Source organism: Zootoca vivipara, chromosome 11 (assembly GCF_965207765.1).
Source record: "Zootoca vivipara chromosome 11, rZooViv2.hap1.1, whole genome shotgun sequence".
Taxonomy (NCBI): Eukaryota; Metazoa; Chordata; class Lepidosauria; order Squamata; family Lacertidae; genus Zootoca; species Zootoca vivipara.
In genome coordinates this window covers 3,234,880-3,257,222 of record NC_142594.1, presented here as the reverse complement: position 1 = coordinate 3,257,222, position 22,343 = coordinate 3,234,880, and the positions used below count along the sequence as shown (strand labels likewise).

Here is a 22,343-nt window from a genome sequence, read left to right as displayed (position 1 = left end):
AATGTTCCAAAAGCTACTGGAGACAACCAAGCCCCACATCTCTAGACTTCTGCTGGCCCTAGAACATTCCCCTTAATAGGCAAGTTGAGTGTCCTTCAGGAATGTTAGCTGTGGGAAGTTATATTGCATGTACCCTTTTGGGTACGCAGGAGCAGAGTTGGGATATTTTATGTAAAATGTAACACTGATGTAACACTATGGTGCCAAAAACTGAATTCTCACTAAAGATTAAAATTGTGGTTCCCCCTATCTTGCAGTGATGAATTGTCCATTATTATCACAGCTATTGTCCTCCCCCCCAATGCAAAACTTCCATACAGTACTTCCCTTCACCCAGACTAGCAATTGCTTATGGATGTAGGAGATCCAACATGAAAATGATTCTGCGTTGATTTCAGTGGAGAGAACTGCTCTGCACATGGACAGGGGAGCCCTTATGTGCAAATGACTTATGCATCACTTATATCCTGGGCTTTGCTAGGAATAGGTTTTTCCTACCTACATGAGCTCTCAGCCCCTCCACCCACCAAGCAGATTTACCTGCACCCTCTGTTGCATTGCACAGATCTGAGTCCACCATGGTTTATGGATTGGGGCAACTGAACATTAAAAGTATTTTTGGGAATAAGACTGCAATATAATATGCACTTACAGGTCCTGTGCAAGTTGCATTGAATTCCGTTGAATTTTGCACCAGGCATTCTTGATGGCACTGAAGACACTCAAGATGTCTTACAAACTCCCGAGGGTTCCTGAAATGGATAGAAAAGTGAATATAACTTTAACAGCAAGATCTTACTCCAAGTTTCTGAGTGCTGAAACATTAATATAGTATTTTGTCAGGGTTGATGCACATAAATAAAGGAGGGCAGAAGGGCTATATTATAGCACTGGAAGAAGCAACACTATAACAACACTAAATCAAGCCTGTTCTGTCACTTCCAAAATCTTGCTAAGATGCTCAATCACTCCAACATTGACAACCCAAACCTAAACAGACAATCTCATTAGCTTCAAAGACCAGGCAGGTGATAGTGGATTATTATACAGGTAGTGGCTTATTTAAGTTTAATACCTGGGAGGAAACTCCAATCAAGTCACATTGTCAGGAAAACCCAGCCAGATGGGCGGGGTATAAATAATAAATAATAATGATGATGATAAAAGTTTATAAAATTATGCATGGCTTGGAGAACATAGACAAAAAACCCTAACACTAGATCAGGAGTAGTCAACCTTTTTAGGTACCTACCGCCCACTAATGCATCTTTCTTGATGGTAAAATTTCCTTACCTCCCACCAGTGCTCGATGGAAGGAGGATTCAGCTTGTACTGTAGAACCCCCTACTGCCCACCTGGAATCCTGAAACGCCCACTAGTGGGCGGTAGGGCCAGGTTGACAACCCCTGCACTAGAGCATAGCACTTCTTCATGTAGCACATAGTTAAATTATGAAGCTTGCTCCCGCAAGAGGTTGTGATAGCCACCAATGGAGGATAAGGCTACTAAGCACAATGTCTATGCTCTGTAGTCCAGCCTCCTTCTCAACACTCTCAAACACTCCACACTCAACTGAGCAGCATAAGCAGATCTCAGGGGGAGAAATGTTTTAAACATTCCCTCCCACAACCCTGACAGAAATGGCCCTGCATTAGGAAAAAGATGAATAGCAGCATGGAGTCATTCACCCACATTTATGTCACTTCTCTTGCGCTGGAGAAATTGGCACCTGGCAGGTCGCAATAGAGGGCTGCTTGGTTGAGTTTGGCTTGGTGAGGCACAGGAAGATGCCTTCTGCCACGGCAGGCCATTTGTCCATGCTTCCCAGTATTGTCGACTGCAGCTGGCAGAAGCTCTCCGGAGGCAGAGGCCATTCCCACCACCTGCTATACGAGTCCTTTAACTGGATGATGCCATGGGCTTAAACTGGACCCTTTTGCTCTACTATATGTTCTAGTTCGACTTCAGCTCCACAAGGGCTGACAAGCATTATCTTGAACCAACCATGCTCCAGCACAGAGCTATGCTTCTGTCGCTCAGGTCCTGCAGGTCAATTGTGTCTGCAATGAGGTGCAGACATGAGCTTCAGTCATGCATGCTCTACACCTACAACACGTAAAGCTTTTCAGTCTTTCACACAAGTCCTTCATCTGTTAAATGCTTGTGCAAGTATGGCTAGTTGTATCTGAGCGGACTCTAGTCACACAGTTATTTATAAGCATAATTTTCAGTTAGCATTTGAAGATTCTACACATGAGTAGGCACCTCATACCTTGCCACAATTACATCCTGTGGGCTGGAGATGCATGGAAACCCAGAGGAATCACAATTCAATTTTTAAACAAAGAGACTGAATTATATTGGTTAATCAGTTGATACTTAAATTCAAAGCTTCTCTGAAATTTCCAGTGAATCATTAAAATATAAAAATTGGGAACAGATGGTTCAACTATTACATACTAGGTAACTTTACCACTAATTAAACTGTGTCTGATCATAATTTGATGTGAAAAGACCAAATTTGCCATGTGGGTCACAGCATTACCTGGAGGAATTTTACTTATAAAAAGGTAACATCTGCTGAAAGATAGTCGTCTTTTAAAAAGTTTACATTATGTATATGCTGGGGTTTTGTTTCATTTTGTTTTAAACTAGCCAAAGAAATTCGGAAAGACATAGTAGAAGGAAAAGCAAGAAAAATATTTTCTATGGGAAGCATGCGGAGGAGTCAGTATTGCATAGTTGACATCAGAGAAGAAGAACATGTTCTTCTTGCCTTGGGATCACAATCATTAGCTGGGATTCAAGGAATGGCAGAGCAATTTCCACGCATCCAAGGGACCTTTGCACTTGACAGACTACATATAAGTGATTTTCCTGTTTTCTCCTCAACCAGTACCAGCAAAATAAGTATATTTGATCTATAGTCCTTATAACTTCTGTTATTCTTAGTTACCTGTGCTGATTGCTAAGTTATATGCAACTCCTGCAGAATAACTCCCCGTCTCCATCCTTCTCTGTGGTTCAGCAAAATGCAGAGTCCAGGCACACATGAAAGCTAACATATACAGGATTAAGATTTGAGTATCTTACTTAAATAGAATAGAGGAAACACTTATCTTACCCTTGCACAATGTTGCACTCCTTTACACACTCCCGCTGGCGAATAAAGTTACGGCAAGAAAAGCACTGCAAGGGCCCTGGCCCCCAGCAGCCTTCATCTGAGCAGAGGGGATGGCAAATTTCTGTTGCAGCGGCTAACAGACAAAACAAATTAAAAATTAAAACATCCATACATTAAATAAATCTCAAAAGATGGTGCCAAAGTCACAAGAGAGAATAAGCATGATTCAGTTTCCACTGATTGATATCACTGGGGAACAATGTTTCCTCCTGTTGCATTAGATTTTTCAACTGTTCTTACATGTTATTTCAATGCTGATTTCATATCTGAAGTTGGTTTATCTGAAGTCCTAGATTGTGGTACCCAGAAGCCTTCTCAGGCACCTGATCTCCACAACACCCTCCCCTTTTACATGTACAGTCATGGGAAAAAGAAAGTACACCCTCTTTGAATTCTGTGGTTTGTTATGTTGTTATCAAGACAGAACAACAATAATCTGCTCTTTAGCGAGTCTTAAAATTAGGTAAACACTACCTCAACATATTACAACACCTGACCTACTACACTGTGTCATTATTTATTTACACCTTTTTAGCACCCCTCATTTTGGAATTTGAAAGTTGAAAAATTTAACATGTCCTGCTGCTTCGGCCAGAATGTCTGGGAAGAAGTACCCCCTCCACTGTTTCTCAGAGCAGAGCAACAAGGAAATGGGCTTCTAGGTGACCACTGCAAAGGAGAACAGAGTTTGGCCCCTAAGGAGTGCGTGAAGGGACATTCTCAACCCTGGAACTCTCAGCCAATGCCTGACCTGGCTGACTGCCGGCGCTCTCTCTCCCCCCCCCACCCCCATTGTAACCCTCCTGAACTTTGAAAGTGGGAGCATCAGAGTAGGGCCTCTGAAGGATATGGGAAGGTTCACACACAACTGTGCCTGATATGCAGCTTAGGCAGCTTGGCAGGATTGAGGCCTCCAATATTGCATGCTTAAGGGGATATAGACAAATGCAAAACCAACAACATTTTAAAAATGTGATTAACTGCAACCATGTGCAGAAGTCTCTCTGAAATTTACAGGTAATTTGAACTGGATAAGTGGCCCCTAGCAACTTACCACATTCACTTTCATCTCTGTTTCTAATTATTTTTGTGCTCTGATCTTTTGTTACAAAAAGTTTATTCCAGTTCACTGTGTTACCGAAGCAGAGGTGGTTGTTTTTTAAAATGGCAACATCTCCATCGCTTACTTCCTTCAGACTGCGCAATCCCAGAGATGTTATGTTCAGGCCAGTGATAGCAAGAGCATATTGGCCCCTAAAATGGGGAAAAAAGTATGGTTTCAAAAAAAAGGAGGGGAGAAAAGAAAAATGCAGCTTTTCTAAACTCATTATTCTTTTGATTTTCTGGTGCTAGAAACAAGCTTTGAAATAAATCAAATTAAATGAACAAAAATATGCTGTTCAATATGTTTTAAGTTCTATAGTATAAAAAATATTCTGAATAAGGAGGCTTTCCAGCCTGAGACCCACATTCCCTTCTGGGGAGCCTTGGGTGGAGTGGGCAAGGCCAGAGGGAAAAGCAGAACTATTAAGAGAAATTTTAGCTGGAGATACAGGAGGCTGGTATCTACACGCAAAGACATTCCTCCATCCAGGGAAGTGAAAGGCATTATCAGAGCTCAAGGACATATTCCAGTCAGACAAAAACACTCAAGGAGCGTGCTAAGCAGGGCCAGCGAGGTGGATGGCCTGGACTGAGGGGGTGTGGCATGGGAGATGGAGAAGTTTGGGAGGCCACATTATATCTCCAGGCCTGAAGTTCCCCACCCCTCGCCTTAAAAGAATTGGCAGAAGTGACAGTTCACTAAGCACAGTTCCTCCTGTCACTGCATCTCTGCGATGCTAAAAGCCAGTCACACACCAGCTGTTACTTATGCATATTTACTTATACTGTTAATGTTTGATGTTTTTATTATGTTTTTAGATATGCTTTAAGCCACCCAGTGGCTGGGGAAACCCAGCCAGTTGTGCAGGGAATAATAACAATAACAATAACAATAACAATAATAAATCCACATACAGTGGAACCTCGGTTTATGAACACCTTGGTTTATGAATTTTCAGTTTATGAACGCCGCGGACCCATCTGGAACGGATTAATTCACTTTCCATTACTTTTAATGGGAAAGTTCGCTTCAGTTTATGAACGCTTCAGTTTATGAACAGACTTCCGGAACCAATTGTGTTCATAAACCGTGGTACCACTGTACAGAGCTTACTAGAGGGAAAAGGAAACTTACAAAAGAAACCCAAGTCAGTTTTTATAGATGATCTCCACCCAGAATAAGCACAGAGGTCATTTTTTGAGTGCAGAAAAGCAATAAGCTAAAGGTAGCATTGAACCGGGAGAGCAGGATTCCTTATCTGTTAGTTAGGTAATACTAGGTAATACTGTATGCTAATTAGCACTGCATGTCTATGGCGGCTACAGAATTCCTTTTCAAACATTCATGATTTCATAGAAGGCATCAAATCAGACATCAGAGGCATGTGGTGATCACAGCCATACAAATATTAGGGAAACTTTTGAATATGTGAGTATTAACATGGCTAATTTGAGGCAACAGAGAAAATCTGAGACAGTTTGGTAACGCTTGCCTACTGTTTAACATGCAATCCATGCTTTTCAGATTTGGACACCATTCTTAGCTGCAACTTGCAGCAAGGTATCGCACTAGGGCTGGGCAATGTCAGCTTTTCAACACTGTGAAGTATCACTAGCCAAACATCACAAAATAGTGATGCATCGTGTTGTTGAAAAGCAGAGGGGGGGGGGGACAAGCTGCTTCAGCCCCCACAAGCTGAGGTGCTTTGCAGAGCCAGGCCCAATGCAGCTTGTTTCTCCCTCCACATGCCAGATACTGGTGGCAGAGGGAGTCAGCTACAGGCAAACCCCCCCCCCCCAGGATATACTGCCAGGTGAAGACGCCATCGTGCTCTGGCCCTCAAAGTGGTCCTGGGCAAGGTATCGTACATCGCCCAGGCCTAATGCACACCCAGTGTGTGCTCCTCTAGTTCTGCATCCAGTGTAGACATAATGAGTAACCACAGAAATTACCAGTTGTTTTGTTGCCTTAATCCTGGGCAAGATCCTAAATGAACTATGAAACTATGGCTTAGCTTGCCACAAACTATAGCTTAGCTTCCTCAGAAGCTGTGAGCAGGAACCATGTTTCCTGCTTGGCAGGGGGTTGGACTGGATGGCCCTTGTGGTCTCTTCCAACTCTATGATTCTATGTATCTGATCAATGTACAGCAGTCCACAATCAGTTAAATTAAGTTTATCTACTGCTACGAGAAACAGCCTGAGGTTGCCAAATACTTGACAGTCCACAATGTATGGATGGTAGGTTGTGGTCAGCTTGCAGGTTATGCAGGCCACAACTACAGGGGAACACTAATAAGACCTTCTTGTCTTAGGCGCCGGGTTGCTCACACATCTCCAAATGCTGTGCAGACTGGTGCAGCCTTCTGCCAGGTCGTGCCACTCCCTGCAATGTCGGCTGATCCCTGCAGTGTTTCCCGACACCATGCAAGCCAGTGCAGCCTTCCACTAGCTGCAGAAAGGCCCAAGTAGAAAGGCCCAAGCAGAAAGGCCCAAGTAGACTGCTGAATATTGAGGGGTCCCCTCCTTGATTTTTTGGGGGGGCCTCGGCCTGCTTCTTATCATCTTGCAAGCAGAGTACTGAAGAAGCATAGAAAATAGTCTTTTAAATGGCTTGCTTAACAAAATAACCATAAACCCACGTCAAACAATAGTTTCACAGCCTGGTTTATTGCAAATCTTCAATTCTGGTTTAGCTGTTCTGACATAATGCTTAATAATGATTAAGGAAAATTCATATGGTCTCCTTCCCCTGCTTCATTCTCTAAAAACAAACCAACAAATAAACAAACCAACAAACCAAAAATTAAAATGAGTCCAATTAATGGAATAGTAAAAATAGATACTGCAGAGCTGCTAAAGATAAGCAGATACTTACTTGATCAGTAATTTGGATGGAAGAGTATTAAAAGAAACATAGATGTGTTAATTGAACAAAGAGAATGCCCCAGTGGAACCTTAAGCAAATAGAAGAAAGTTGGTACCTATCCCACATTAATTGCAGCCTGCAATCTGGCTGTCGGTCATAACCAATCCGTAGCCATTTTTTACAAATAAGCCCAAGTATACAAGCATTTTTGGCACATGGTTGTACTTACAATTGTTTTGTTCTGCCTCGTATAACCTCCAGATTTTCAAAAGCACTCAAATCTTGGAAATTTTGTGGCCAAACCTGGATCAATAAGAATCCTGAAAGAAGACCAATAGCATAAACACATTTACGAAGTATTTTTGTCAACCAAGAATGACTTTGCTCCTTTCATACTTTTATGTGGACATCAAAACGAATAACATTTCAAGGAGCTTCAGCATGGAGCTATTTTTAACAGTGCTTTGTAAACAGTTTACATGCAGGCCACCAAGGCAGCTAAATATCACGAAAGCTGGAGTCTATAGACCTGAGCTGTGTTAGACACCACAGAAATTTTACTTCCCTTAGCAAATTCTGTTGGAAACTTGTAACTTTTGCTGGTGACATAAAGATAAACTATTTCACAGGCTAGTGAATGCCTTTTCAAAAACGCATAAAGTGTATTACAGTAATGCCTAATGCAGCTAATACTCTATTAGGCTTCCCAGCTGTTCAGGCATTGTGTTCTGGGAAAGGCTCTCAAAAAATCAAGCATTCTGAGCTGTCTTTCAGTCCACCTGGCAGACGAGAAAGTGACAAATGAAGTAGGCCTGTACCACATTAATCTGGACAACTTGTAATATTGAGCTGTGCCCAGAAAGAATAGGGCAGCACACAGATCTAAAACATTAAAAAGAAATGCATTAAAAAGAAATGGCCAAATATGGACCGTGAGTGTATGAATCATAATACAGTAAGAGGGATTTGTGTTCTGAGATGCTATGAGGCTGTTGTGTGAACAACTGCCACTCTACAGACGTTAAAGAAATAAACAACTACACAGCTTTCTGGAGACATCTGAAGGCAACCTTCTATTGAGATGTTTTGCTGTATTTTTATATTCTGTTGGAAGCTATCCAGAGTGGCTGGGGGAACCCAATCAGATGGGTGGGGGTACAAATAAATTATCATCATCATCAACATCGTCATCATTATACAGAGAATATTTGTTTTAAATAATCATTATCATCACTGGGTTGAATCCAGTTGGTGTCCTTGCGCTTACAGAAGGGCTTTTGATCCAGCAGGTGCATCCACTAATAGGAGAGGAGGAGAAGGATATTTTTCCTAACCCCCCTCCCCCTTCAGCCCCCAGTATCCCCTACAAATCAGCTCCAGAGAGTTGGGGGGCCATTCAGAACAGAGTAGAAACCAGAAGGGCTGCAGCAGGGAAATCCACTCCTCTTCTCCCCCAGATCGAAAGCCCCTCCAGGGGTAACAAGTGTGCCAGATGTATTCTCCCCATCAGTCACAAAAGTGATTTGGCCTTCCTTTTTCTGTAATTAATGTTTTTATTTAATTTTGGTATGTACAATAAACAAGAACTGTTACAAACATCTGGGCTGTTTTTGCATTATTCACCCACAAAAGATTCAGGCTAACATGAAAGCAAGGAAAATACATTGCCACACCGTAGAAACAGCATACCAGAATATGCCCTAATAATGAGACTGTGGGGGAGTCCTTGCCTGCTCTCACACAAAATTCACGCTCAACCTCTAAGATCAGAATAAATGACTGGTAGCTTGATGCTTCTAAGACAGGGGGTTGGGCCCCATCCGTGAGCCTTGGGTCACTTTCAGGTGGGCTCAGTGCCACAGCCCGCCCAGAGCCTCCTCACTTGCCTCCCCACCCCCGCCTCAGCCGTGCTCTAAGTCTTTTGGTTGGACCAATCCTGGCCCCTTGCACGCTGAGTATGGCTGGTTGAGAGGGGATTTCAAGGGGGAGAAGTGGGGAAGGAAAGAGAGGCCCTCCTCCTCTGAGGGGATGGGACAGGGGAGGGGTTGAAGGAAATATGAAAGCAGTGTTAGAGAGGGGTTTTTTTATTACTACAAGTACGGTGGCAGAGAAAAGTCCAGAGTTAGAGGCAGAAGTGAAGGCTGGAGAGGAGCGGGTCCAAGAAGCAGAGATCAGGCAGGCAGCTGAAGAAGTCTCCCCCTCCTGCTGTGACCAGCTCCCCTCTCCTTTGGTCTCCCAGAACAGAGATGGAGCAAGAGAGATAAGATGAGGGAGCCTTAGATTGCTTGGGGAAAACCCAGGGAAGGAGGAGTCTGGTGTGAGAACTCCAGGTGTAAAAATGTTTTGGTTCTATCGCTTCTGGTGTCAAACAGTGTTAAATGGCTCCTTTGGGACCAAGTGCTATTCCAACATAGGAATGTAAATGCAAAACATGGTCTGTAGTCTATGCACAATTGATTTTATTTGTATATGTTTCTTAACAGTAAATGCTGGTCTCCTACAATCTCAGTCCTTTTCTAATCTGAGAGATGAGGTTTTTAAACAACTTGATATCACTAACCTGTGATTTCTTTAACAGTTTTAAAGATATCCAGCTTCTTTGGGTCCAAAGGGGGTGTTCTTGTATATGAATCACTAGAAGACAGAGAATAACAGGACCTTCGGTGACTGATCTAATAGATAAGGCACATTTCTCTGCTCCACATTAGACACAACAACAACTTACCCTGAAAATGATACTTTCAGAAATACAAGGTCTCCATTGATTGTAGTGCAATTTGTGAAATAGTCAATATTGGATGCATTAACGGCAATAACACCTTTAAAATCACCTGTTCCAATCCCATTGCACACTGTTAAAAAGGAAAAATAAATGTTAGGGCTCAATGGGGCTTCAGGTATCAGTAAGATGCTCATATACACACCAGCAACAAGCTTCCACACTTGTCAGTCCTGGAGGGCAAAGGGGAATAAATAGATATGTAACAAATGAAAGTCTCCTGGAGATGAGATTGTGACTGTTTTCCTCCTCCACAGTCATTTTAGTGTGTGGCGCCGAGCTAAGCCATGGTTTGACCTAGCATGTTGTTCGGGTTCATGATTTACCTTTCCCCAAAAAACCTTGTGCTGTGACCAAGGTTTGATAAATGGCACTTTTCAGTTTTGTTAAGAATTTCTACAGCTTTTGTTGAACTGTAATCCCATCCAAGACTTACTACATCGCTATTACTGTTTGATATTACTACTGTAGTACTACAAAAACCAGTCAACATTAGGGCCTTATATTCACCTCCATCACACACAGTGATTCTCTAGTTTTCATACCTTTGCTACATGGGCCATCACATTTTTTACACTTCCGAATGCCATTCTGTTCCACTTCTGTGGAGTCTGGAGGACACGACCGGACGCATGAACCATGGTCTGTTACAACGTAGTTATCTAGAAAAGACAGGAAGTAAGAATGGATGGATTAGTCTGTGTCAGTTTTGCATGCATTTGTTTCTAAGACCATTTCATCCTGTCTCCGCATTAATCTGTGAATTGTTTAAAAAAGAAAACCCCCAAAACAATGTATTTAAAGATGTTTTATGTATTTTATCACAATGCATATTTTAATACATAATTTATCTCAATATATGCATTTCTAAATTCTAAATTTCTAAATTCTTTTTTACCCTAAAATGCACACTTTAAATGCATTTTAAGCCAAGAACTGTACTGCAAAATATGAAGGATAATTATGTTCTAATCCACATATTAGACCAGGTCACTTCATACTGCAACTCACAGAAACAGAATTCCTGAAGAAGCATTATGGTAGTAGGAAGGAAGGGTCAAAAACAACACTCAGGCACTGGAAAAAGAGGAAAGGCAGAGTGGAGTTTGACTGATCTAATTTGCCATTTCAATAACAATGTACAAAAAAGTTATTCAAATGCACAACAAAAATGCTAAAAATTAAAAATGGACCAAATTAAAAATGGACCAAGAGAAATATTGTGTTTTAAAAGCAGGCTGAGAATGTCCCATCTGAAACCCTGAGCTTCCAGTCAGATGGACCAATTGTCTGTATAAAACCCAGAATGGAAGAATGTTGAGATGAGCCTCACCAGCTGTCTTGAGCAAATAGGGATAGCAGAGATGCTCCCAAGTGTACATGTTTGAGGTACATAATCAGGGCTGGTGTGTCCATTAAGGCGAACTAGGCAGTTGCCTAGGGCGCCAAAATGGAGGGGGCGCTGGCCAGCCTGTCCCCAGGGGCGTCTTTCCCAGGGGCGCCCCAGCAAGTCCCATCGGCTGTGGGTACATTATGTGAGTACATTAAAATTCATTAAACATTTTTATGATGGGTGCATAATGTGAAAACAGTAGTGCTTCTTACAGTTTCCTCTAGATTATAGAACTAAGTTTAAAAAGGTAAAGGACCCCTGACAGTTAAGTCCAGTTGCGAACAAGTCTGGGGTTGCGCGCTCATCTCGCTCTATAGGCTGAGGGAGCCGGCGTTTGTCTGCAGACAGCTTCTGGGTCATGTGGGCAGCATGACTAAGCCACTTCTGACGAACCAGAGCAGCACATTTACCTTCCCACCGGAGCAGTACCTATTTATCTACTTGCACTTTGACGTGCTTTCGAACTGCTAGATTGGCAGGAGATAACTAAATTTAGGGTAGCTGAATTAACATTGGCAGCACACTGAAAGGAGGAACGTCCAGGATGAGTGATTTGTACAGAGGTCCAGTGGGTACCCTGACTCCAGGTTTGCTAATGATGCTGCTTCATGGCATCAGGAGTGATTTCATGTCCCAAGTTCACTTGATGCAAATGGAGGTTGGCTGGAGGGAGATGAAGTTAGACTAGTAAATTACACCAACACACATTTGTCACTTTCCTCTGTGGATGGATCCTCTGTGCTCAAATAATGGAGTCATTATTGAAGTTCTTTCTCACAGTGGTTTGGAAATTACTACTCTAGAATGAACAGCTGAGGGTATGAGAACATGTGCATGAGATGCACACCAGAAATTAATATGAAGCATCCTTGATAGAAGGCAGAAAGTGAACTTTCTTCTCCACAGACTGACTTACGCGGACAATTCTTTACACAAGTTGCTCCAAAGCTGTATTTTCCATCTGGATTGTCTTCCAACTGATAGGTGATAATATTATACTTTTGCAAACTAGGGCAAGACTCCTTGCATGTTGCATCATCCCAAAACTTGCGACATGCCTGTCAATAAATAATGCAACAATAGTATAAGGGCAAATATTTTGTTTTAATACAGCAGAAAATGACAAATTTTAAGCCTAGACTTTTATTATTTCTCAATCTGAAAGATCATTATTATCTATGATTTATGCACACTGTTGATGTGCAAACTTTGTCAGCCTTGTAACATACCTGTAATGTAGGTCATTTTAGATTCCATGTACATTAAGAAAGCGGTCTAATGCTGAACTGGGACTGATACCTAAACATATGGTTGGATTCCTAAGCACATTTGCTTGGAAACATGCTTCAGTGAAATCACATATTGGGGTAGAAAGGAGGTTTCAAAATTGTCTGACTTAGATAACAGGATTTCATTTTAAGATGTTTAACAAGGGCACATACACAATATATTCTATTTTGTAACATCTGCAGTTAAAACCCTTTTCTAACAAACAAATCTCAGCCCAGCATAGTAATAGGGTACTTGGGAATGCTTTTGAACAGATTTTCTAAAAGGTCAAATTAAAGCTAACTAATACTTAGTTAGCAGTTCGAAAGCACGTCAAAGTGCAAGTAGATAAATAGGTACCGCTTCGGCGGGAAGGTAAATGGCGTTTCTGTGCGCTGCTCTGGTTTGCCAGAAGCGGCTTTTTCATGCTGGCCACATGACCCAGAAGCTGTACACTGGCTCCCTTGGGCAGTTAAGCAAGATGAGCACCGCAACCCCAGAGTCGGTCACGACTGCACCTAATTGTCAGGGGTCCCTTTACCTTTAAGACTTAGTTAAAATATTAAGATATTGATGGAATTAGGCAAGAAGACAAAAAACCCCTAAAATTAAGTGCATAATTTATATACAGCCATCTCTATTAAATATTGGTGTTGTTTTGCAAGATAGCACATTATGTTTTGATATGTGTTAAATTAAAATAAAACCCTGTAAAAATCATGCATTTTGATTCATCTAGTTGGCATGTACAGTATTATACTTCAGATACTTGCTGAAGAGGTTCACTATTTAGTTTACATATTTGGTAAATATGCATTAAAATGCATTGTTATTGAGTAAAGTGGTCAATACCATATGATTCAACCTTCTTTTGCTTCTAGAATTAATTATGCAGCATCAGTGAAACAATTATGCAAATAAGAAACAATATAGTTTATCATAGAATTGTCCGATAGTAGCTAGGATAATGGTGTCTAAAAAAATTGAGCTCAATACATATTCTATGTCATGGTTTATTAAAACAAGGGACATCATGTACATGCACAATTTGATCTGAAAGATATCAGAAAAATAGCAATATAAACTTTGATAGATGTTTGGCTACCTTTTTTTCCATTTTCTGGATAATGTGGAGACAAGCCACAAACATATAAGGTTCATTCTTTTTAAAAATTTTTGTAAATCTAACAAATGTTGCTGTGTTTCTCTTCATTGTTTATCTGTTGGTGAATTGCAATAAACACTTAGTAGAAACTAGGTATTTCAGTTTAATTGTTTGCAGATTAGTGACATAAATTTATGTATGTTTGAGCAGCCTTCTTACCAAGCAATCACTCTCTCTAGGACCTGTACATCCTGCTGCACACTGGGTATGACAACAGTCACTTGGCAACCTCCCCTTGCATCTGCCTGAACATTGTGCTGCACAGTCAACCTTTGTTACTGAAAGACAAAAATGCCAACATTTATTCATTTATCTGTTATTTTATTCAAATAATGATATATACCACATACTCATCTCTAAGTAGCATGGAAGAAATACAATACAGAAAAGCTAAAAGTTGGTCAAAACTATAACATCAGACTTCTGTTGCCTGCTGCAATAAATAAAATATTCAAAAAGACTTCTACTGGAAGGGAGTTCTGTGAGAGTAGACCCCCAATACACATGGCTCCTGGTGGATATGAGCTATTGGGGACCATTAACAGTGAATCCCCCTCAGTGACTGGGAAGGGACCTAAGTGATCAGATGGTCTCTCAGGTAACTTGAAGTCAAGTTGTTAAGGGCCTTGTTAATTAATTCAAGAACTCTGAACCTGGCCCAGGAGCATATGGGCCATCAATGCAAGACTTTGAGCACCCAAATTATGCACTGGCAATACTTTGTCCCCATCAACAGCCTAGCTATAAGGTTTTGCACCAGGTGTGGCTATTGGACCAGCCTCAAGGGTAGCCCCACATAAAGGTAAAGGGACCCCTGACCATTAGGTCCAGTCGTGACCGACTCTGGGGTTGCGCGCTCATCTCGCATTATTGGCCGAGGGTGCCGGCGTATAGCTTCCAGGTCATGTGGCCAGCATGACAAAGCTGCTTCTGGCAAACCAGAGCAGCACATGGAAACGCCGTTTACCTTCCCGCTGTAGCGGTTCCTATTTATCTACTTGCATTTTGACGTGCTTTAGAACTGCTAGGTGGGCAGGAGCTGGGACCAAGCAACGGGAGCTCACCCCGTCACAGGGATTCGAACCGCCGACCTTCTGATCAGCAAGCCCTAGGCTCAGTGGTTTAACCACAGTGCCACCTGGGTCCCACATAGAGTGCATTAAAATGACTAAGCCTTGAGGTTACCAATGCATGAATCACTTTAGCCAGATCATTCCTATCAAATAATGGCTGTAGGGTACCTGCTGTAAGGTACTCCTAGCCACAGAGGCTACTTGAGTTTCGAGCAACAAAGATAGATTCAGGAGAACCCTCAAACTCTGACCCTGCTATTTCAGAGGGAGTGCAGTGGCATCCAGAACAGGCAACTGGCTGATCTACAGTGCCTCAGTCTTTCCAAAGTTCAAGCTCAGTTTATTGGCCCTCATCCACTCCACCCAGACAATGGTCTAAATAATGTACTGTCTCTCCTGATGTCATGGAGAAGTAGAGCTGTGTGCCATCAGCATCTTGATGACACTTTGCCCCAAAACTCTGAATGACCACACCCAGTAGCTTCATGTAGACATTAAGCAGCACGGGAGACAGGATAGTCCCCTGCTGAACACACCATAATGCAAAGGTCATGCAGCTGAAACAGTCTCCTGGTGCTATTCTCTGGACACAACCTGTAAGTAGGAGCAGAACCACTGTGCAGCAGTGTCCCCAATGCCCACCCTACAAAGCCGCTCTAGAAAGCTACCATGGCCAATTATACGAAAAGCTGCCAAGACACTGAGAAGCAGAAGCAGAGTTGTACTCCACCCGTCCCACTCTCAATACAGGTCATCTGTTAGGGCAACCAAGACTGATTCAGTCCTAAAACTGCACCTGAAGCCAGACTGAAATGGATCCAGGTAATTAATATGACCCAGGAACTCTTGCAACAGCTTGGCCCTCTTCACCCCTTTACCAAAGAAAGAGATATTTGTGTCTGGGTGGTATTTATGATAAAGCAAGAAGCTGGTTCTATCATTGCAAGAGCCCTGTTCACACCATCGCCAGGCTGCATAAACCGAAACTGATCCCACAACTGGAATTGCAAACAACGGTGGCATAAAGGGCTGCAAAAAATTAGGTGGAGGGTTGCACCTGGTTAAGAAGGAGCCAGCGTTACGATCTCAGGACGCAAGGGAGAAACGTGCTAAGAGGAAGGCACGCTTGGCAAATCCACACCGTGATCAACTCCTGCGCGGAAACCAATGTCCCCCCTGTGGAAGGACGTGTGGATCCAGAATTGGCCTCCACAGTCACTTACGGACCCATTGTTAAAATCGTGTTTATGGAAGACAATCTTACTCGGCTACGAGCGATCGCCAAAGAAGAAGAATTCTATGTATCAGCTGCTGCATGGAAGCTAATGCAGCCAAGATTTAAAATAAGCATCATTTCAGATGGTATAGAGCAGATGGCAAAAATAAAGTCTTGCTAATGGAAATATTCCTCATTAAAACATAAGTATATTTTAAAATTAAAAGAAAAACAAATGTTTATACTTACTTGTTTGGCAGTTCTCTAGTCCAGCAGCCCAGCAATGTGCTCTTGTGCAATTGGGATGACACTGTTGGCCTAAGAAAGTGAGGAATATATTAGAGAAAACATCAAGTGGACAAATTTCATTCCATGGCAATCTTTTTGTACTTTGGGGTAGACTGAAATGTAGTTTAGGCAAGGTTGTGTTTCCTGCTTGGCAGGGGGTTGGACTGGATGGCCCTTGTGGTCTCTTCCAACTCTATGATTCTATGATTCTAAGCTTTAATAGCAAGTACAAGGAGCTTGGTGCAGAGAATTGGATGGGAAAGCAGTGAAGGACCTTGAGGAAAAGTGTTATTTTGCTTAATGGGAGAGGTGAATACTCTGCCAGTAGGGTTTCGGCCTAAGCTGTGAAAGATGCAGCGGTCAAGGCTGGAGATGGTCAGAGCATAGATTATAGCTAAGGGGGCTGATAGGAATGGGCAACTGGCTTGAAGAACAACTTTAATGCAGGGAGGAACAGATAATGGAGAATCAAAGATAAAGCCATCCATTCCCATATGTCTGAAGACATTAATAAGCTCTAGGATGCTAAAAATATAGCCTCAGAAATGGCCCCAAAGGATGGGTGTCGCTTAACCATCATCCAAGCAAAATATAAGAGGGGCAGTTGGATACATGCATTCTTGCTGCTGAAGAGAATAAATTGGTAAAAAGGTATTTTGAGCAATAATTTAAAAAAAATATTAATCAGTAGGCCGCAAACACTTCCAACATGTTTATTCTATCTTCTAGAAGAGCACTAAGAAAAATTGCTGCCTATTGTGAGACGGAATGCCTCAAAATAAATTACCAGAAGACCAAAATTCTTGCTTTTGGGAAAAAACCAAAGCTCAGAAACTGGAAACTTGAAGGCCAAAATTTAGAACAAGTCTCAAAATAAATATTTAGGAATGCCGGTCCAGGCATCAGGATCCAACAAAATTCATAGTAACTCAAATGGGAGTGCAGGAGAAAGATCTGCAAATGCTATTCTTAAATTTTTTAGAACTCAAGGGGGTTCTATGTCCCCGTGGCACTAAAATTATACAAAGCCAAAACACTGGCACAGCTCCTTTATGGATCCTTTCTGGGCCCGCCTCCTTCCTTGTTCATTCCCCTTGAAAGAGCGCAATCCAAACTCCCCAGAGCCCTTCTACAAGTTCCCAGATGCGTTCCAAATGAATGGGTCAGACTAGAAACAGGGATGATGAAAGTCGAAGCTTCTGGAAAATTTGTATCCTCACTTAAACTTGTCAAAGTTTACCAGAAACTTGGTTCTGTCATTTGAGCTCCGACTTTTAACTATACACATGTGCAAGCATGAAGAAAGCAAAGGATCTTTAAAAAAAGAGCTGATTCCACAGTCCCAAGTGAATTATGAAAACATATATAAAAGAGGGTTTTTCAACTGACTGGGAACCAGATTCTCTGTAGGTTTATGTAGCTGTAGCATAGTAAATAAATCAACATCTGGATCTCCTAGGGGTAGTAGACCTGTAAAATGAACAACTCTCTCCAGACTGATTTTTGTTGGGAAGGACATTTGGAGAATACACATAGCTGACCAGTTGGGCTAATTTTGGATAAACTTCCAATGTTTTCATTGGCTGTGGAATCCACATTTTTGGAGGGCTTATTCTCAAGTGTGTGTGTGGGGGGGGGGGAAGCACACAATGGATGGATGATTATCATGAATATTAGCCATGGTTGGTGTTGTTACTTCACATACCTTTTCTCATCTATCTTTCTTTTTAGTTGCCCATGTACTAGAGATTGGTTTTTTTTATCTTTGGTATTTATGTTGAACCATAGATGCAATTAGGACCACTGAAGATAACTTGAAAGTCAAAAGTTTTAGACTTAATACAGTTTTAATAAGTTTAATAAGTTTATTATTTATTGAGTTACAGCATTGTTTAAAATTTATTTAGCATATGTTAATTACATATTTTTATTCTCATTTATTATATAAAATCATTTCCACTGATTCTTGGCCAAGTGTACATAACTCAAGATCTGATCCAAACTTGCTATTTCAACAACTGAGTTTTGTGCCTTGACCCTCGAACGAAATGTCTGTAACAAAGTCAGAAGGTGGGACAAGGCTCAAAATAATGGGACAGCAGCCATTATATATTAAATAGTAACTAGAAAGGTCGGAGAGTGTTCAGCTTAATTTTCATGAAAATAGACTAATAGGATAATACCACCAAGAGAGCACAGGTCCCTAGTTATTATAATTGCTTGTAGTTTTCCTGTCATATGTTTTTGGGAACTGTCAGCAAGGCAGCCCTTCATTTCATAGAACCATAGAATTGGAGAGTTGGAAGGGACCACGAGGGACATCTAGTCCAACCCCCTGCAATGCAGGAGTCCTTTGCCCAACGTAGGGCTCAAACCTATGACCTTGCGAGTAAGACTCTCATGCTGATTTGTATACAAGCAAATACTACATGATATACACACACTGTAGTTTGCAACAAGGCAAATTACCATTAGTAACTATGAATTTGTCATTTTTCAAAAAAGTGCCTTAGTATCATGCTGCTATTGTGGCAAATTCCTGCAGTTATTATATCTTCATTTTTAATTTTAGACTGCACTCGTTTAAGAACAGATTCAACATCCAGTGGGCTGGCGCTACTTCATTTTTAATTTTTTTTTATTATCTAACTCAAAAAAGAACAACAAATAAAAAAGGAACAACATAAATCCAAAAAATACATACATACACAATTCATATCATAATCAAAAATCATAAATCATAAAAATCTTTACACAATCACACCTAAACAGTAAAAAAAAGAATTGAAACAAGCAGAAAAAAGGATTTCAAAGAATAAAAAAGGAAAAGGAAAGGAAAGAGAAAAAACAAGCATTTAAAATACCAACTTCCAATCCTTTTGATACAATTTTCCTTTATCAATACATCTAACTTACTATACCTTTTCCACAAAAATGAAATTTAAATAAACAATATTTATTATCTTCTTCTATTATTAAATCTATCTGCCTTTGTACATATATAGTTGTACATATCTATCTTTTTGTGCATCTTAGTCCAAGCCAATCACCATCTCTGTTTTTATACCTTCCTTAAGCAAGTAAACTTCCACATATCTCCACTCCTCCTTGGGTTTTTCTTTTGGGATGTTTCTGATTACTGCCGTCATTCTTGCTAGATTCATAAATTCTACTAGCTTGATCTGCCACTCCTGGATCGTTGGGGTTTTGTCCCCTTTCCAGTTTGGGGCTATTAGCACTCTGACTACTGCACTGGCATACAGAAAAATATTTTTTCTATCATCTATCACTCTGGGGTCATACTTAAAAGAAATGTCTCTGGTTTCTTCTCAAAAGTTACCTTCAGCATTCCCCCCCCCCAATTTTTCATAAACTTCTGACCAAAATTTAAATACCTTTGCGCAGCTCCACCAGCAATGGAAGTAGCTGCCTGGTTTTTCTTTACATTTCTGGGCTGGCGCTACTTCAATAGGTTTGTGTAATGTCAAGAATATATACATATATGGTTTTTCAGTGTATACTTACATGTTTTATTGTCAGTTCTTGGCAATATTTCTGTTTTCTCAGCAACATCAAACTGTACGAAACCTTTGCCGCCTGTTTTATCGACAATGTCATCCCAAAGAACATTATCCATGTTGCAAAGAAAAGGATTATTGCTGAATTTTATTCCTCCATTTAGAATTTCTGCCAAAAGAAATTACGGCAAAGACATCAAAAATGATATGGTTTCTTTTTCAATCTAAAAGGGGAAAAGGAGAAGGAGGAAATACGTGTGTGTGTGTGTGTGTGTGTGTGTGTGTGTGTGTGTGTAGATAGATAGTGGCGAGTCTCCATGGGCCTACTGACAGTACTGCATTTAGGTCTGGAAAGCAGGTTCAGACCCCATTATTATTTTCATGTCCCTGTGTGGTTAAGGCCCTGGGCTTTCCAGCCCATTTTCCCCATCTGTAAAATGGGAGTAATATGTGTTTCCTCTTAAGGCTCCCGGGAAGGTTTAATTGATTAGCAATGAGAACACACAGATACAGTAGTACAGTTAGTAAAAGATGGATATTGTCAGGGGAGCTCTGTACAGGTAGCCTCCGCCTCTCCTGCTGACCAGCACATCGCCCAGTGAGAGCAGCAGCAGCCGGTCAGGTGGGGGGGGAGGAGGAAGTTAGGGGGATGGAGGAGAGAGGGCTCAGCGATGCCACAGAGCCCTTGCAGCGCCCCGGCCAACAGGCTGAGGGGACGGGGCAGCCACTGCCGTTGCCCCAATTAAGGTAAAGGTAAAGGGACCCCTGACCATTAGGTCCAGTTGTGACCGACTCTGGGGTTGCGCGCTCATCTCGCATTATTGGCCCAGGGAGCCGGCGTATAGCTTCCAGGTCATGTGGCCAGCATGACAAAGCCGCTTCTGGCAAACCAGAGCAGCACATGGAAACACCGTTTACCTTCCCGCTGTAGCGGTTCCTATTTATCTACTTGCATTTTGACATGCTTTCGAACTGCTAGGTTGGCAGGAGCTGGGACCAAGCAACGGGAGCTCACCCCGTCACAGGGATTCGAACCGCTGACCTTCTGATCAGCACACTCTAGGCTCAGTGGTTTAACCACAGCGCCACCTGAGTCGGGGTACTAATTGTAAGGAGGGGAGGCGGTGTTTCGGGGTGCCCCAGCTCTTATGCTGGTCACATAACAGGAAATGTCCACTCCCGGATTCTGTGAGTGACTAGATCATCATGTTTCTTGGCATCTCTGCACTGTAAATACTATGCACAATAAACCTGTTAAAGACAGGACGGACTTTGGCGTCTTTACTCAAGAGTAGCCACACTCAAGCCCTGATGATATGACTAAGCACTAGGTCACTGAGTGTCTTAAAATAAACCGGTTTTTCAGACAGAGTATTACTGTCTGTAATATGGGGACAATAATACAGTGGTACCTCTGGTTAAGAACTTAATTCGTTCTGGAGGTCCGTTCTTAACCTGAAACTGTTCTTAACCTGAGGCACCACTTTAGCTAATGGGGCCTCCTGCTGCCACCGTGTTGACGCCGCACGATTTCTGTTCTCATCCTGAAGCAAAGTTCTTAACCTGAGATACTATTTCTGGGTTAGCAGAGTTTGTAAGCTGAAGCGTTTGTAACCCGAGGTAACACTGTACTGGTTTCTCTTACAGTGCTGTTAAGTGGTTGGCTGAGCTACTGCTGTGAGATGCTGAGGACTCTTTTGTACTATATCAAAGCTACCAATTAATAACACCACCTCCATTGCTGTTGTTGGGAAATGCATAATCCTTCAAAGATTCGTGCATCATGACAGGGATTCTCCTCATTTCCTATCTCAACAACAAATTAATAGAAACTTGAGCAATATACCAAGTGCTGAGTCAATTCCAAATTTCTTAAATGACAGATTACAAACCCATGTTCTGCTAAAGATTGAAGGATTATTGGGGGGGGGATTTTTGTTTGCACCCTTCCATCCTGAATAACTCACCTGCTAAGCGTCTCATTGGCAGCTCTTCAAGCCCCCTGACATCGTTGTAATTTAGTAAAACTGCCAAAGCAGCATTTTCATAAAGGGTGTTTCCTCGGATTATCTGGAGATTCTCCAAAGGAATACTTTTCACTGTGTTTATTGCTATAAGCACATAACCAGCCACCTCTTGTATACTCTGGAGGATAGACAACAGGAAGACAAATATTGTTTGTAATTTTTCTTTTAGGCTATGTCTTACCTGAAGGAGCGTTATACCTGAAGGAGCGTCTCCACCCCCACCATTCAGCCTGGCCCACTGAGATCCAGCGCTGAGGGCCTTCTGGCGGTTCCCTCATTGCGAGAAGTGAGGTTACAGGGAACCAGGCAGAGGGCCTTCTCGGTAGCAGCACCCGCCCTGTGGAATGCCCTTCCATCAGATGTCAAGGAAATGAGCAGTTTTCCTAATTTTAAAAGATTCTTGACATTGTTCCCTATCATAACCATTCTTTGGTCACACTGGTTGGAAAGCAGTGTTG

The 22,343-nt window shown here is 41.8% G+C and overlaps 1 protein-coding gene across 3 annotated transcripts in view; it reads right to left on the bottom strand.

Moving 5' to 3' along the window:
• Nucleotides 1–22,343, bottom strand: part of EGFR (epidermal growth factor receptor) — a 147,742-nt gene that overhangs the window by 28,062 nt on the left and 97,337 nt on the right. For all 3 annotated transcript variants that reach the window (XM_035101351.3, XM_035101352.3, XM_035101353.3), the window contains 12 exons: nucleotides 21,826–22,003; nucleotides 19,866–20,027; nucleotides 16,302–16,370; nucleotides 13,923–14,041; nucleotides 12,246–12,387; nucleotides 10,482–10,598; nucleotides 9,883–10,009; nucleotides 9,718–9,791; nucleotides 7,387–7,477; nucleotides 4,239–4,438; nucleotides 3,125–3,257; nucleotides 653–752 (listed from right to left, as the gene is read on the bottom strand). In XM_035101351.3, coding sequence (XP_034957242.3) covers nucleotides 653–752; nucleotides 3,125–3,257; nucleotides 4,239–4,438; nucleotides 7,387–7,477; nucleotides 9,718–9,791; nucleotides 9,883–10,009; nucleotides 10,482–10,598; nucleotides 12,246–12,387; nucleotides 13,923–14,041; nucleotides 16,302–16,370; nucleotides 19,866–20,027; nucleotides 21,826–22,003 — 1,512 coding nt within the window. The remainder of the gene's footprint in view (nucleotides 1–652; nucleotides 753–3,124; nucleotides 3,258–4,238; nucleotides 4,439–7,386; nucleotides 7,478–9,717; nucleotides 9,792–9,882; nucleotides 10,010–10,481; nucleotides 10,599–12,245; nucleotides 12,388–13,922; nucleotides 14,042–16,301; nucleotides 16,371–19,865; nucleotides 20,028–21,825; nucleotides 22,004–22,343) is intronic.